This window comes from Equus asinus, chromosome 10 (genome assembly GCF_041296235.1).
Source record: "Equus asinus isolate D_3611 breed Donkey chromosome 10, EquAss-T2T_v2, whole genome shotgun sequence".
Taxonomy (NCBI): domain Eukaryota; kingdom Metazoa; phylum Chordata; class Mammalia; order Perissodactyla; family Equidae; genus Equus; species Equus asinus.
Window position 1 is genome coordinate 13,112,881 of NC_091799.1, and position 16,200 is coordinate 13,129,080.

General features: G+C 61.4%; 1 protein-coding gene across 4 annotated transcripts in view; it reads left to right on the top strand.

Annotated features, from left to right (window-relative positions):
- The window catches only part of VAV2 (vav guanine nucleotide exchange factor 2), a 190,081-nt gene that overhangs the window by 156,214 nt on the left and 17,667 nt on the right, over positions 1 to 16,200 (top strand). For all 4 annotated transcript variants that reach the window (XM_070518422.1, XM_070518423.1, XM_070518424.1 and 1 more), the window contains exons 9-18: positions 2,190 to 2,289; positions 3,235 to 3,330; positions 3,957 to 4,025; positions 5,525 to 5,611; positions 7,712 to 7,797; positions 8,512 to 8,644; positions 10,821 to 10,930; positions 12,175 to 12,276; positions 12,719 to 12,807; positions 15,606 to 15,622. In XM_070518422.1, coding sequence (XP_070374523.1) covers positions 2,190 to 2,289; positions 3,235 to 3,330; positions 3,957 to 4,025; positions 5,525 to 5,611; positions 7,712 to 7,797; positions 8,512 to 8,644; positions 10,821 to 10,930; positions 12,175 to 12,276; positions 12,719 to 12,807; positions 15,606 to 15,622 — 889 coding nt within the window. The remainder of the gene's footprint in view (positions 1 to 2,189; positions 2,290 to 3,234; positions 3,331 to 3,956; positions 4,026 to 5,524; positions 5,612 to 7,711; positions 7,798 to 8,511; positions 8,645 to 10,820; positions 10,931 to 12,174; positions 12,277 to 12,718; positions 12,808 to 15,605; positions 15,623 to 16,200) is intronic.

Consider the following 16,200-nt stretch of genomic DNA (forward strand, 5'->3'; position numbering starts at 1 on the left):
AGAAGGGCACTGAGAGAGAGTGGGAGGCAGGGCCTCTGCGACCTGGGCTGCGAGTAGTATCTGCCGGCTGCACTCAGAGCTCTTCCTGCCCACAGATGTCCCTCGATGGGGGCTGGGCCATCCCGGGTCGGGTCGGCTCCCTTAAGACGTGCCCGGGAACGGCTGAGTCTCCCATCCGTCCCCAGTTGCTTCCAGAGACGATGGGTTTTAATCAAGTTTTTTATTAAAATTCTCAGTTTAATAACAGATTCATTTAAGTGGAAACCAGGGCAAAGTGGCCCCTGGTCGGTGTCTCTCGCCGCCAGGCTGTGGACGCGGGACGCAGCCGGGGCGTTCACTTTGCCGTGGCCGGAAGGTGAGCTTCTGTGCCGGTTCAGGACTGGACCACAGTGTCTCGCTGGAGTCGGAGGATCCTGGCCCCCGAGCCTGGGAGCCTCCCCGAAGGCCCAGGCGGGAGAGAGCCCTCAGGGTGGCCTGAGGACATGCAGGTGGCTCGGCCCAGTGCAGGCCCCGGAGCCTCCGACCACACAGAGAACAAACAGTGCATCCCGAACACTTGTCGGAAGCTGAGAGGTGCTTCGGGAGGTGTCGTCTGTGCCCAACTCGGGGCTGTTCTGAAATGACGTGTTCTCTGGTCAGAAATACTGGCATGCCGCTCTGTTCTCAGGAAGCCTGGAACTCCAGGGCCGGGAGGAATGGGGTGTGATCTGTCCCAAACCCCCAGGGCCCGGGGGAGGGGAGACCTGCCCTGGGGCTCATGTGGCAGAGCCAATGTCCGGCCCAGCTGTGGTGACCGCGGCCCCTAGGGCCCAACAGCGAGAGCGTAGGGGTCCCACAGACCAGGCCGCCTCTTTCTGAGTGCCAGCCTCCTCAGGAGTCGAGCCAGAGACAGGCCCAGCCGGCTGCCCCCGAGCCTCACCAGGTGCCAGGGTGAAGCAGTGTCCACGACGGACAGAGAAATGGCCCTGAGGTCACCTTGACCTGCTCCCAGAGACTGCCTTGAGCTCCCCAGAGCCAGGACACACCACTGTGGACGCGGCGCAGCTTCCCGATGAAGCTGAGACTGTGGCCAGGCCAGGCCGTCACCGCTTACTGGCTGGTGACTCTTAGCAAGTTCTTGAGACCTCGGTTCCTGCCTGGAGAATGGGGCTGATCCCTCCAGCCTTTATGAGTGGGTGAAGGGTCACGACGTGCTGTGCGTCACATGGCTCCTGTGGGTGGTGGCTATCACTGTCACCCTTGTCATTGCCATCGTCGCCTGCGCGGTCCTTCTCTGGGATTCTGCTCTGTAGTCGGGTGACAGGTTTTCAAAGATGAAGTTTCAGGATAGTAGCCCAAGGCCCCGAGAGTGCTGGAGCCCCAGTCTGAAGAGCCAGTGGCCCTGGGGGACAGGCGGGGACACAGCAGAGGGCGTCAGGGCTGGGAGACAGCAGCATGAGGACTCTGGGCTGAGAATCGTGATGACTGCGGGGGTGGGGACGTGATGGGCAGCAGCGAGGAGTGGGCAGCGGGTGGAGCTGGATTAGCGAGCTCCTGCGCCCCGAGCATCTTCTGCATCTGCGGCGCCTCTGGCACCCCGAGGCCAGCACAGCCATGTCCAGGTCGCAGATGACGAGCAGGGCCCTCGGGGCTGACGTCACCCTGCCCTGAGAACCCAGGCAGAGGGCGTCGGTGCCTCGTGGAAGCAGCAAGGGCTGACCCCGGGGTCCACACACCCCAAAATATCAGCACAAGGGCCACCCCCCGGAGCGAGTCCAGAGCCAGGACAGGCCTGCAGGTGGGCGTGTGACCTTCCTGGGGTCCCCCAGCCCTGGGGGAACAAGGGGCTTCTCTCCTCTCTGCTTTAGCCCCTTGTAGGGGTGGGATGGGGTGGTGAGAACCACATCCCCAAACCCAGTCCTGACCTGAAACAGAACCACAGGAGGGCCCACTGGTTCTGGGAGAGTGGGGGTGCCCCTCCTCCCAGCATGTTGGCAGCCCCGCTCCACGCCTGGTGGGATTTCAGCAAGGGGGAGACAGCAGCCACACAAGAACAAAACTGTTAAGCGTATTAGCGCGTACGGGGCTGTCACGGGGAGAGAGCACTTTGCCATCGCTCGCAGCCCCCCGGGAAGCCCAGGCAGGCCCGCGGGGCCGGTGGCTTATCAGCCTTCGAGTGTGCAAAGTGTGCATGTGTGTGCACCGTCCAGGCTCCTCATCTACGGGGAATACTGCAGCCACATGGAGCACGCCCAGAACACGCTGAACCAGCTCCTCGCCGGCCGGGAGGACTTCAGACAAAAAGTTGAGGTACGGGGGGGCTTCCCGGGTGGCCCCCAGCCCGTCCCTGGTCGGCTCCCAGGTTGCAGCTCGCTGCCTTCCGCTTGCCCATTTGAGAGGAAGGTAGGAGCCAGGGTAGCCATGTGACTATTTTGTAGATGTTTTTAGCAGATGATTTTTGTTTCCTTTGCATTTTGTTGGGGTGAGGAATAGGCAGGTAGAAGTCCTCATCCCGGGCCAGAACACAGCCTGAGTCCTCTGGGACCAGATCTGGCTCAGTGAGGGGCAGTGACTGACCTCTGACCTTGGCCTGTGTGGACCCCAAGACCCTGGACAGTTGTGGGAGCCGTGGAGCCTCCCACCCCTCCCCCGTTCTCACCCCAGGCCGAGGGCCCGCCTCTGGCTCTTGTCGAGTTCCCCACATGAGCCCCTCTCCAGGCCCCTCTCCTCCCCGCCCTCATCGGGGGCAGCCGGGCTGCTCCCGGAGGCTGGGTTCCCACGTTGTACTTGGCCAGTCAAACCCTGTGTCCGGGGCGGACACTGGCGCAGGCCCCTTTGCTCCAGCAATGCTGGGAGCGTGCCCCTTGGAGACTCACGATGCCCCCGTGTGTCCAGCAACCAGTGGGGAACCCCTGATTCCTGAGCTGGCTGCCCCAAGGGTCTCTGGGCAGGCCTGGTAGATGCCGGGCCAGGGGTCGCTCAGAATCCCAGAGTCCTCCCGTGGCCACTGCAGACCCCTGAGGCCCCCTGCCCGCCTGCTGTGAAGCCCGCCCCTCCGCACTCACCTGGTTTGAGGAGGGCTTTGGGAGATGCTGCCCGGTTCTGGGAGCTGGGCCAGAGAAGGACCAGACCCCCGGGCCCCAGTTCAGGGCTTAGGTCTTCCCCCCGCCCCCCAGGCTGGGGGATGGGAGTGTCGGGGTCCAGCGTCCCCGGGCAAGGATGCTCTTTATCGACCTGCTGCTCCTGACGCCCCAGGAATGCACGCTGAAGGTCCAGGACGGGAAGTTTAAGCTGCAAGACCTGCTTGTGGTCCCCATGCAGAGGGTGCTCAAGTACCACCTCCTCCTGAAGGTGAGCCACCGCCGGGGGCGGGCGCGCGCCTGGCGGCCTCCAGGGGAGTGGGGTGGGGCCCACAGACAGGCCCGGCTGAGACAGAAGCAGCAAACGACTCAGGACAGTCTGTGCCTAGCACATAAAAACTGCACAGCATATACTGGGAACTGCTCAGTACATATGTATGTTAGGAGTGTTTATCAGTAAATATGCAAAGGAACGTTATGATTAAAATGGGTAAGAGAGGAGAAAAACTGAAAGAGAAAAAGCATCTTCAGACCAAGAATAAGCGCTCCTGTGGCCGATCACGTAACCAGTCCCTGGGCTTCCTGGTGGCCACGGTATAAATGGAAATAGGAAGTCCTTCTGGACAGACAGACCTGGGGAGGGACAGTGGCTCCGAGAGGCTCTTGAGTGACTCCACAGGTCACTGTGAGCTCAGCACTGTGCTCTGTGCTGCCTTCACAGCCCCCTGTTATCCACGGCATTTGGGGACACCCCTACCTTGAAGCGGGGTGTCACCTGGGTGAGGGCTCGCTGTCTGTCTGCTGGAGTTGGGCAGCCCAACCAAAGCCTGAGCTGGGGGGTGGGGGCAGAGGCCAGCGCCCCCAAGTGGTGACCCGGCTCCCCTCTTGCCCCTCCAGGAACTTCTGAGCCATTCCACCGACCGGCCTGAGAGGCAGCAGCTCAAAGAAGCACTGGAAGCCATGCAGGTGAGTGGGTAAACTGAGGCAGGGAGAGGCGGGGCCAGCCTCAGACTTAATGTACCAAGCCTGTGTTCTTTGACTGGAATTGGCCTTGCTGACAAGTCTCACTTTGTGACCTTGGGTGTAGATTTTCCTGGGAAGCAGGAGGCAGAGCAGGGGGGGAGCAGGGGACCAGACCCACCCAAGGGCAGAGGGGCAGGGGGAGGGGCTGCAGGCCGGGCGCCTGCCCCGTGTCCCCATCTGTCACCTCGCCTGGCCCACAGTCACTCTCCTGGGCCTCTCTCCTACTTTCCCGAACATCTGCTGGGCTGTCACTGGTTCCCAGGCACTGGACTCAGTTCTGGGTCATCCGGTCCTGTGGCCTCTGCTTCTGAAATGCCCACCCCACCCGCCCCGCCTCCTCTCCTCTCCTTCCGGTGTCTGTGGAAACCCCTGGAAGGAGAGCTCAGCTCACGTCACTGCCCTGCTCAGAAACCTCCTGTGGCTCCCCTCCCAGGCCCCTGAACACGCTCCATCCTTTTCCACCTCTGAGTGCTGGCTCAGACTGGACCCCCTCCTTGTCACCTGGCTACATCTGTGCACCCTCAGTCTTAGCAAGGTGGCATTTCCCAGGAGGGTGGCCCCCTCTGCGTTGCGTCCCCCTGCTGCTCGGCCGTCTGTGCTGAGAGCCGTCGAGCTGCCTCGCGCTCCTGGAGAACTTCGCTCCCAGCCGTGAGGCAGCCCCGCGGCCTGTACCACCTCGGCCACAGTGGTGTTCCCTGGGGCCATCTCGAAACATTTCTGCCTCAGGCTCTCAGATTCTGCCCTGCTGGGGGCTCCTTGTGGGACCAGGCTGGAGGTGCTGGAGGGGAGGCCGGAAGCGGCTCCCGCCTCAGCCTGGCTCAGGGATTCCACCCCAGGCAGCCTGTCCTCCTGCTGGGCAGGTCAGGGCCGCCCGCTCGCGCACATTCCGCAGAGGGGAGGGCTGGGGTCCCCGGGCTGTCCGTGGCGCTGGGTGCCCGGCCCAGCAAGGCTGCTGTCTGGATCGTGGCGGGCACTGCCCCCTGGTGGCAGCAGGAGGCTGCAGCGCCTGATGGGCCAGGCTAGACATGGGGTTGCCCACGTTCTGCAGGGGGAATGTGGGGACAGGGTCGCCCACGTTCTGCAGAGGCTCTGCGGGAGGCGGCGGCCTGCGGGTGCCCCCGTCCCGAGAGGAAGGAGCAGGCTAGTCTGAGTCCAGGTGGCTGTTTTCCCTCCAACCTGGCGGGGATCTTGACAGGGTAGAAAGAGGCAGGAGGCAGGAGTTGGGGTTCTCGGCCCTCCGTGGGGTGCACTTTGGGGCTGGTTTTACCTTTCCTGCTTGGTTTCCTCATCTTTCAAGTGGGGGTGGCACGTCTCACCCCTGTGTCGCCTCGAGGGCTGGCCACCTGCAGGGGATGTGGAAGGTGCTTTGAAGATGCCAGCCCTGGGCAGATGGGGGTGGGATCTCGTGCCTGCTAACCACCCCGCTCCCCGTTGTTTTCAAGGACTTGGCGATGTACATAAATGAGGTTAAACGGGACAAAGAGACCCTGAAGAAAATCAGCGAATTTCAGAGTTCTATAGAAAACTTGGTGAGTGCGGCTGACCCTCCAGAGAGTGAAGGTTCATTATGAGCGTGTAGACATGTTGTTAAACATTGCATTCAAAGCCTCACTGTTGAAGCAGAAGCCGCTTGCTAAGGGGCAGGGCCTGAGGGAGGAACTGTATGGCCTGCGCCCTCAACTCTCTTGGGTCCAAGAGGAGGGTGTGGCTCCGTTGGGGCATGAGGCTGCCTCTTGTCCTTGGACCCCTTCATCTCCACTGTCCTCAGGAGGGACAATGGACAGGGTTTCGTGGCTCTACCCAGGAGCTGCCCTTGGGTTCTCCCATCCCCCTGGCCTCCATCAGGCAGGGCTGACACTTCACAGGACCCTCTCCCCTCGGTCTGGCAGAGGCTTGGCCTTGGGGCGGTGGGTGAGCCCCTGTGTCCTGCGGGGAGAGGAAACGAGCCATCCAAGGAGGCAGACACTTCCCCGCCTGTGCCAGCTGTTCCAGCTTCTCTCAGATCCGCCGAATGCTCAGACCAGGGTTTCTCCACCTCGGCACTGTTGCTGTTTGGGGCCGGATCATTCTTTGTCGTGGGGTCTGTTCCATTCCTTGTAGGATGTTGAACAGCGCCCCTGAATTCTGCCTACTAGATGCCAGTAGCTCCCCCACACTTGGGGGGCCCAAGTGGTGAGGACTACGTGCATCTCCAGACCTCGCCCCATGTCCCCTGGAACCGTCACCCCTGGTTGAGGACCACTGGTTTCTGTGCGAACGTTTTCATTCTCCGGACCCTGGACGTGGCAGGGTCGGGCGAGCCTCTGTCAAGGGCGCATCAACACGGAAGCTTTTGCAAAAGATGCCCCCGGAGGCCATTCGTCACCCCCTGGGGTCAGAGGAGCCCAGAGGACCCCCGCCTCTGCAAACAAGTGGCCAGAAAACGCTCGTGCAGTGCCGTCAAGTAAAGGAAAGAAGCTGCCGAACAGCGCTATGATACCACCCCATTTTTCTTTCTCTTTAGAAAGAAAGAAAGTCGCCCAAGTGCGGAGGAGGTTAAGGATAGCCATGCCCCAGACTGTGAGCCGGGTGGCGCCTGGTGGGTCTGGGGGCCGCACCTTCCCCTCGTTCCCCTCCGTGTTTCTGAAGGCCACGCAGTGAGCCCTCAGCACTTTGACAACACGAAGAAAGATGCTTTTTGGTTTTTTTTAAAAGTTTTCATCTATGAGTAATAATTGTTCATTAAATAGCAAAAACAAGAGAGGTGAACAGGTGTGGAGCGATCCACGGGCCAGGTGCCCCGCCAGTGCCGTGGCTGTCTCCCGTGCCCCAGCACTGCAGGCGGGCCCCCGGTTTGGTCCCCACACTTCAGAGACAAGACCTGGAGCCCGGAGTCGAGCGGCGACACAGGCGCTCAGCTCCCTCTGTGCTGTGTGACACCAAAGCTGCACCCTGAGTCTCGCTCCGGCAGCTTCCGGAAAATTTAGGAAACTGGGAAGAGGATGCTGAGAACCATCCACCATGGCGCCATGAGCAGGGCCCCCTGAACGTTTGGGAGCTCCCCCCTTCCTACTCCCGTCCGTGTAGACCTGTCTTCGAGAACCACACAGGGAACGTGTCGGGAGACGCGTCCTCTGAAAGCAAAGCAGAGCGGAGTTACAAACCAAACGGAAACCGAAAATGAAATCTCGGCAGATCTGAGAGCGGGTTTGACTGGGAGCCTCTTCCTGCGGGAGGTGACGGTGCAGGCCCCTGCGCCCCCGCCCTCCGTCTGATAAGGGCTGTCTGTACCCCTTCATTTGGTTTCTCGGGGTGGGGCGGCTGGCTCCTCCTGCCAGGCCCTGCTCTGGGCTCCACACAACAGCGGCCTGTCGACGTGGCCGGCACCATCAATCGCTCTTTGTTCCCGCCGAGCTGAGGGGGGTCCTCGGCGGGGCTGGGGGGACAGGGGCAGGAGCCTCCAGTGCAGGCCCCCTCCGAGCCTTAAGCCCCAGCCAGGAACCACTGGTCCATGTCACTGGTCCGTGTTTGGTTTCCGTGGGAAACGTCCCCCTTGGGCGCATGCCCACCTGCCCTTCTCGCCATGCAGTTGCTGGGGGGATGGGAGCGCTGCTCTTGCCTGGGGCTCACAGCCTCCCCTTCTTTCCCAGCAAGTGAAACTGGAGGAATTTGGGAGGCCAAAGATCGACGGGGAGCTGAAGGTCCGGTCCATAGTCAACCACACCAAGCAAGATAGGTGAGCGGCGGCCCCGGGCCGGGCAGCATCCGTCACGGTCAGGCGCTCCAATCCAGGGCACTCGCTGCCCGGCGGGTCTGGAAACAGCTTTTCCTGTGGAAAGAGCTGCCTGCCCACTCGGCTTTGTGTGGTTCTGCTTTAATTGCTTCCTTCCTTCTTGGCGAGAGCGCCCGGCAGCCACATCAGCCAGCAGCCGCCACACCCATGGGGTGCTCTGCCCGCGGCCGGCACTTGGCTGGCTGGGGGCAGCCGGAGGCCCTGCGAGCTCCCGGACTCCCGGGAGCTGGGACAGAGTGGCCACACGAGCTCTTGGCTGATGGCTGCGAGGGAATGCTGGAGCCAGTGACAGGGAAGGCTCTGGATGAGCTGGCACGGCCCTGCTTGTTCGGTCCTCCTTGTGCACCTACTGTGTGCAAGGTCTGGGGCCATGGCTGGGTCACAGCAGATACGGGTCCTGCCCTCATGGGGCTCCTAGTCTAGCAGAGGATGGACATGTAAAAGGGCACTGACCGTCGGGGGCAGTGCTGTGAGGAAGGCCCCGTGGGGGTGGAGGAGCCATATCGGAGCCGCCCAGACCTGGCCGAGGGGTCAGAGTTAGCAGGTGGGGAGGGCAGGTCTCGGGCCCCCCGCGGCCCAGCTGAGGCACACAGCCCGGCCTCAGAGCACAGAGCGCCGGTGGTGCTGACAGGTCCCCTGGCCGCGCTGTGGGGCCAGGTACCTGTTCCTGTTTGACAAGGTGGTCATCGTCTGCAAAAGGAGGGGCTACAGCTACGAGCTGAAGGAGATCATCGAGCTGCTCTTCCACAAGATGACCGACGACCCCATGAACAACAAGGACGTCAAGAAGGTGGGACACAGGGCCTTCCGAGGCTGGGCCACACCGGGCACAGGGTGGGCAGTGATCTCCCACTGCGGGACGAGTTGTGGGGGGCCTTGGGAAAAGGTGAACCGGCTGGAAGTCAGTGCCGACCCCGAGTGGGCCAGCTGGGCGGGCCAGGCAGCCTCTGCACCGCAGCTAGGATGGGTCTCCCTCCTCTGCCGTCCTCTTGTCACTGTGGCTCTGCCGAGGGCACGCCCACTCAGGGACCGGCCAGCACTTCCCGCGCCTTTGTCTCTGAATCTTCCTGAAGCTGGGCACCATGGGGTCACAGCTCCTCAGGAAGGAGACTGAGCAACTGAGCAGGGCGGGCCTTAGACCTGGGGACCTGACGCCAGCCGTGTTGCCCCTCCAGCCAGCAGGCTTTCCTGCCCCTCCCCATGCCTGCCCCCTTTGGAGGGGCTCTGGCTGGGCCTCCTGTGGCCCATCAGTCTCTGATGTCCAGCCAGCGGGCTATGACCACTGGAGCAAGGCCAGGACTGCTGGGAAGGGACCATGGGTGCGGGGGCGGGGCTATGACTGCTGGGGCGGGGCCATGGGTGCTGGGGGTGAGGCTATGACTGCCGGGGCGGGGCCATGGGTGCGGGGGTGGGGCTATGACTGCTGGGGCGGGGCCATGGATGCTGGGGGTGAGGCTATGACTGCTGGGGTGGGGCCATGGGTTCTGGGGGCGGGGCTATGACTGCTGGGACCGGGCCATGGATGCTGGGGGCGGGGCTGTGGACACTGGGGCAGGGCCAGGGCCACTGGGGAGAGGCCATGACCACTGGGATGGGGCCATGACATCTGGGGCAGGGTCATGACCTCAGGGAAGGGCTGCCACCTCCTCTTGGCTCTGTCCTGCTCTGGCAGAGGCTTCTGCCCCCAGTGCTTGAGCAACCCCTGTGTGCCACCCTGGGTCAGATTGGGGGCCAGGAGTCAGGGTGCTAAAGTCATGGACCCTGGCCTTCAGAGGCTGCCGTGTAGAATACAGGTGCCAGCTGGGAGAGCCATAGGGTGACCCACACAGCCCTGATGTCCAGAACAAGCCGCTGGGGCCCCAGAGGGGGCGACGGAGCCTCTCCCCAGGCAGCCCCCGTGTCCCAGCCCCTGGCGCCTTCCTCTCTGGTTCCACCACCAGGGGCTCTTGGCCATGGTCAACATCCTGGGCTGCGGTCCCCACCTCGGGGCCCGGCCAAGTCTCTTAGTGACCTTGTCTCCCCTTTCCTTTCCTCCCCTCATGCTTCCTAGTCTCACGGGAAGATGGTAAGCACCAGGCACCCTCGACCCACCCCCCTCACATTGGGGCTGAGGCCGCACTTCCATCCTGACCCAGGAGGGGGCCTGTGGGCCTGAGCAGGCTGGGCTCATGGCTCTGTCCCCCCAGGGTCTTAATTATGACCCTGCCCCGCCCAGAGATGGAGGACCACTGGGAGCCCTGCCACTGTTGTTGCGTAGCCCCTCAGGGGTGTGTCTGCCCCTCACGCTGTGTTGTCTTAGTCTTTTCTTTGTGTTTCCCCTCCCTCCCTTCCTCTCTCCTTCCTTCCCTTCCTCTCTCCTCCTTTTCTCCTCCCTCCCTCTCTCCCTTCCTTTTTTCCTCCATCTTTTCTAACACAGATGGACTCAGTCTTTCCACACCCTTCTTCCTGGGCCCTTTTGAAAGGCCAGCGAGACGGCTGGCCGGGTGGGTGGCCGCAGGGATGGGCAGCTGTGGGCGGCTTTGCTTCGGGCTCCCTGAACCCGTGGTTTTCCCTGCCTTTTTTCCTTTTTTTTTTTTTGTTATTTTACTTCAGACAGTGAGTTTTTTTAGCATCCCATTTAGGAAGTGAAAGTGGGTGGGCCAGTATCCTAGAAGCACCCTGGCAGGTTCCTACACACAGGCTCCCTGGGGACCCAGTGCCATCATTTAGAGTCGGCTCCACTGAACCAGGAGATTTCAGTTGAGGGCGCACCTTGGAGGGGGTGGGAGAGGGTCCCAGGACATCTTGTTAGAGGGGCGTGCACATGTGCATGCATGCATACGCTTACACATGCAGACAGATGTGTGCACACGCAGGCACGGCACACACGTGTGCACACGCAGGCACAGGCACGAGTCTGTGTGTACACGTGCCAGGCAGGGCACCCGAAGCTGTGCCCGTTGCAAGCACGCCATCTCCTCCCGCAGTGGTCCTACGGCTTCTATCTCATTCACCTTCAAGGAAAGCAGGGCTTCCAATTTTTCTGCAAGACAGAAGACATGAAGAGGAAGTGGATGGAGCAGTTTGAGATGGCCATGTGAGTCTGCGGTCCATGCCCCGGGGCATGCAGTCCGGGGCTCTCACAGACAAGGGGTGGTTCGAAAGCCCCAACACTGAGACAGGCTCTGTCGCCCCCGGGATGCCAGCTCCAACTTGGTAGCATCCTAGCTATTTAATCTCCTTGGGGCAAGAGGGCCCTCCGTCTGCTACAGCCTGTCCCAGGCGGGCTGTGCCATCCGCTGTCCCTGAGCTGGGCCTCACTCGCCTGACTGGCAGAGCAGAGTGGCTGGTGTTTGGCCGTGGTGCCAGAGGGATTCGTGCTGACTGGGTCTTCAGGGCCTTACAGGCTGGGGGAGCGTCCCCTTTTTGTGAAAGCCACAGAGCTGTTTCTCCGTGAACACTAGGGGGAGGCCCAGTATGTCCCACAGAGAAAAGTGATCAGTGGGGTCCCCAGGCCCGTCAGACCTTGAGGCCAGTGTGGCAGGGCCCTCTGCACGTGGCCTCTGCCGTCAGGGGGCTGGGGGCCTCCGGACAGGTGCGCTCGCCTCCCTCGCCTTTCCTCCTGGGGAAATGGAGGTGAGAGGAGGGCCCAGGCTACGGGGTTATTGGGAGGTCAAATGGGATCACGTCCAGGACACGTCAGAACAGGTGACGGCCAGGCGGCGGGCCCCAAGGCTTGGCGGGGGGAACCGTGGGCCATCTCTGTGTCTGCCCCTCGGTTTCCAGAGGCTGTAATTTCCTCCCCGACATTCTTTCATGGAATTTTCCGAGTATTCATGAAAGTTGAAAGAATGCTCCGGTAAACACCCTCGGATTCCACCGTTAACATCTTGCCCTACTTTCTTTGCCGCGGACCACTCCACCCAGCCCTCGCGCCCCCTGACGGTGGGTGTGTTTCTAAGGGAATTGCTGACATCAGCACACGTCCCCCTAACACGTCAGGATGCCATTGTGAGCCCGAGGTCACTGTGGTTTAGTCTGGAACCGTCGAGCTTGCACACAGTGAAATCCTGAGTCCACATCCGCTGGGGCTCCGCAGATGCCCACACCCAAACCCTCGTCAGGACGTAGCCACCACCGTCACCCCAGAAGGTTCTCTCAGGCCAGCACAGCATCGTGTTGAAGGTCCCACTTGTTCTCCCCGGGGTGTCAGGGCCCCCCGAGGCTGCCTGGGTGTCAGCAGAGCCCGGCTCTGAGTCCTGGCCCCCCGACTCCCTGCCCGGCCGGCTCCCACCCCCAGGGGCTCAGGGATCTGGTGCCCTCTTTCCATCCCATCATCAGGTCAAACATCAGGCCTGACAAAGCCAACGCCAACCACCACAGCTTCCAGATGTACACGTTTGACAAGACCACCAACTGCAAAGCCTGCAGGATGTTCCTCAGGTGAGGGGCCTCCTGCCCCACTGCCCACCCACCCACATTCCCCCGGCCCCGAGGGGGCCTAGTGTGGGGTCTACCCAGTGTCCCCCTCACTGCTGACCACCCCCTAGGCCAGCACCATGCTGGACCCAGAGGGCCCTGGGACTATCCATCAGTGTCAGACCCTGCTGGGCCCTCCGGTGTTTCCGATCCAGCTGAGAGGGGAGGTGACTGTCCCTGTGGGTGCCCAGGGCCTGCTGTGTGGGACACGAGGCGGGGGCGGTCCGAGGGGAGAGCGGGCACAGGGCTGTGCATCAGGGTGGGGGTCCTGGAGGCACAGGCCTTTGAGGGATGGGTGGTCCTGGGGTCCACGGCGAGGCGGGAAGGTCATCTCTGGGCCCTGCCGCGGCTGTGGGGAGTGAGGAGCTGGCCCCGCGTCCGAGTCAACTCCGCCCTCCCCTCGCAGGGGCACCTTCTACCAGGGGTACCTGTGCACCAGGTGTGGCGTCGGGGCGCACAAGGAGTGTCTGGAAGTGACGCCTCCCTGCAAGATCAGTGAGTACCGACCCCTCCCTGCCCACCAGACATGAGCCTCGGGGGCTGGTCCTCAGGCCCCGTGACACCCCACATGCCGAGGGTCCTGTCACTCACGGCTGCCCGTTCCCACCCTCCCAGCCCTGGCCATGTGCGCCCATTCTCCTTTCCTACCTCAGTGACCCCATGGGGCAGGGCCCAGATGAGGAACTGAGGCTCAGATCACACAGTCGAGAGGCCCAGACGGTGGGGGAATTCCATGCCACTGCGCTCCCTCCTAACTCTTAGCCTCGAGGGGTTTGCTCTGCCTCTCCTGCATTGCCTGCCCCGCTCCAGTTGTAAATTTGTGGAATCTCCACCCCCAAAATGGGCACGGAACATTCTGGGCGATTGCGTGGAGGTTTCCGATCACCGAGAAACTCGGGTCGCAGTCATCCTTCACCCTGGTTATCCTGCGCCCAGGGAGACCTGGCCCTCCTTAGCTGCGGCCATGTTAGTAGATGGTTCATGCACATACTTGCACAAGCGCGCTCGTGTGCACACAGCACTCACCAGGCCCCCTTCTCTCTGTGCCTGTGTGTCAGACGCAGATGCCTGAGGCTCAGGAAGGGGAAGGGACTTGGGCCCCACTGCTGGCACCTGGGTGCCGAGGCGCCTCTGAAATTTCTTGGTTTGGGGATGGGTTTGAGGGAGTGCCCAGCCTGGGGTAAGCTGTACGGTCAGCCGAAATTCCTGAGATGGTTCTGGAAGGTTTCGAGCCACCCGGCAGGGGCTGGCTGAGCACTGGGTCCAGTGGGCAGTGGGCGCCGAGGCTTCCTTCTGAAGCACAAGCCCGGGGGTCGGGGCACCTGCTGAGGATCTGTTCCGCTCCCCATGCTTCATGCGGGCGACCTGGCCCTTCCCACATTGCCATGAGATGGTGCTGTCACACGGCGGTCCCCACATGGGAAGCGGCTCTCAGAGGAGGTCAGCTCGTTCCAGGTAGACAGAAAATCACATCAGAGCTGCTTGTCACCCCGAGACACCGCTGCCCAGAATAGAAGGTTTTGTCAGTTCCGCATTTACTGTGAGGGCTGGCCCAGCTCCCTGATCTGGGAGGAGGGTCCCACAGGTCAGCCCAAACCCCCTCGGCCCGGCCACAGGCCCGAGGCACCCCACTCCTGCCCTGTCCGCAACCCAGCAGCCTCCTCGGGGCCAGGAGACACCTCGGGCACCTGCCGGCCCAGATGCGGCTTTTCAGCTTTGCCCGTCAATACCGCCCTCTTGTGGCCACTTGTCCCCCGCACTAGGCGACTGGACAGTTCGTTTCTTTCGGCATTTTTTTCCTGATCCTAAAAGTAACATATTTACTTATCAATAACTTGGAGAAAGAAAAGAGAAGAAATGAAATAAAGAAGATAAACATCACCCACAAACGTATCAAGAAATAACCAAAGGCGAAACTTACATACATGTCCTTGCAAGTTTTCTTTCTTAAAAATATTCTTTCTGTTTTCTTCCCCTGGTTATTAAATCCTCATTTCCCATAGAAATGTGGAAAGAGAGGAGTAAAAGAGAAGATGAAAAGAGCTCAGTGCCTCCAGGCACAGCTCGCGGCCTCCTCTCCTTTTTGCAGACGCACGTGCCCATCCACCCCCCTCTCTGTTTGTTTCTGATATTTTCATAATAAACACACCTGGGACCTACCCAGGCAGGCGACTTCACCTCTTTTGAAAGCTGAAGTTATCCTGAGCATCCTCCCCATGTCATTAAAAGTCCTCGCTGGGCACCTGCTTTTAGTTCAAGGAGCCTGTGGTTCTCCCAAGGGCGATACGTGGTTCCCTCACTTCTCCCTCTGCTGGGGACGTTGTCCTGCCCCAGTCCCTTCTGGCCGTGTTCCTCTGGAGAGTTCCCAGCTGCTTGCTCTCTGTTGGGAGCTGCTCTGCCCTCTTACCCTCTCTGTGCGTGGGCTCCAGGCCGCTGCTGGGCCCTTGGTCTGCTCCACCTCTGGGCTGTACCTGCCAATCACCGGCGCCGAGGCAGCCTACATTGTTTGCTGCCCTGGGCCAGGGGACCCCCCGAGAGTCGCCAGCCTCTCCCTGGGAAGCCCTCGTCGGGGCAAAGCCTGCTGCTGTCTTCCGTGTGGGCAGCGGGTGGGCTGCCCGCCCCTCCCCGCCCAACGTCCACTGAGCCTGGAATCTCTGCTCTGTGGGGTCTGTCCGATACTCACACCTGCCCCGAGCAGGCTGCAACTCTTGAGTGTCAGAGGGTGTCGAGGTCACATCAGCCACATGCCTTAGCCACTGTGGTCCATGCTTTGTCCAGTGAGGTGGCAGCCCAGCTTATCAGAAAGCTGGGGCCAGCCTGGCTCTCTGTCCTTCCCTTGGGTCACCTGAGGGCAGGTGGAAAGAATCTTCAGAACATCTGCCTTCCATCTGACAAGCTGAGGTGCCCCAAGTTGGTAAATGAACATCCTGGCAAATAGGTAGCATGCCTACCAACACCTCCTGTCACCTGCCCACGGCAGGCATTACTAATCAATTGTGGAGATCTTCCCTTTGAGCCCAGCTTCCACCGAGGGATCCAGGTACTCCGCCATTGGAGCAGAGCGGCCCACGTAGGAAAATCTGTTTGCCTTCGGGTCTGATACTCAGGCTGCATTCTCCCGTGCGCCCCTAAAACCAGAGCTAGAATTTGCCATGAGAAGTAATTAAGAGACTTCTGGCACCTCCAGCTGTGTGTGTGTAATCTATGCCTCGAAGCTCGCCTCACTCACGCACTTCACCATGCCCTCGGGGCTGGCAGCTTGCCCCCTAATGCCCACTGTGCTTCCCTTTCAGGTTCTCCAGCAGACCTGGTGAGTCCGCCAAACTGCCCCGCCCTGCCCGCTGCCCCGCACCCCACTCAGCCCTGTGAGCCGGAGCCAAAACGACCCCTTCGCTCCGGCTCTCCCCACCCTGGGGCCCCGCGCCCCGAGCTGCTGCTGCTCACGAGGGGCCTTCGTTCTCCTCGTGGGCGTCAGTAGGAATGGGTCCCTGTGCACAGCCTCCTGGGGCCCTGGCAGCTGCTGCCCTGCTGGCTGCCCCCCATTCTGCTTGCATGCCGCGAGGGGGGCCCAGCTCTGTGACGTGCATCCACCCACCTGCCCCCATCCTGATTTGACCTCGGGCCCTCTGTTTAGCTGACTCGAGGATGAAGTCCCTGAATTCATCTATGGGGTGTGGGCGTCACGCCTCACCCCAGCCGTAGGGTTCAGTCAAACTAAACAGCACTTAAAGGACACTTCCTGGGCCCTGCCTAGGGGACAGAGCAGTGCTCTTGGAGCAGGACAGACATCCAGCACTTAGTCTTGTGCAGCAGGACATGTCCCAGACAGTCGACAAACCCCAGGCTCAGGGCAGGGAGCAGTCAGGGCAGACTTCCTGGAGGAGGTAG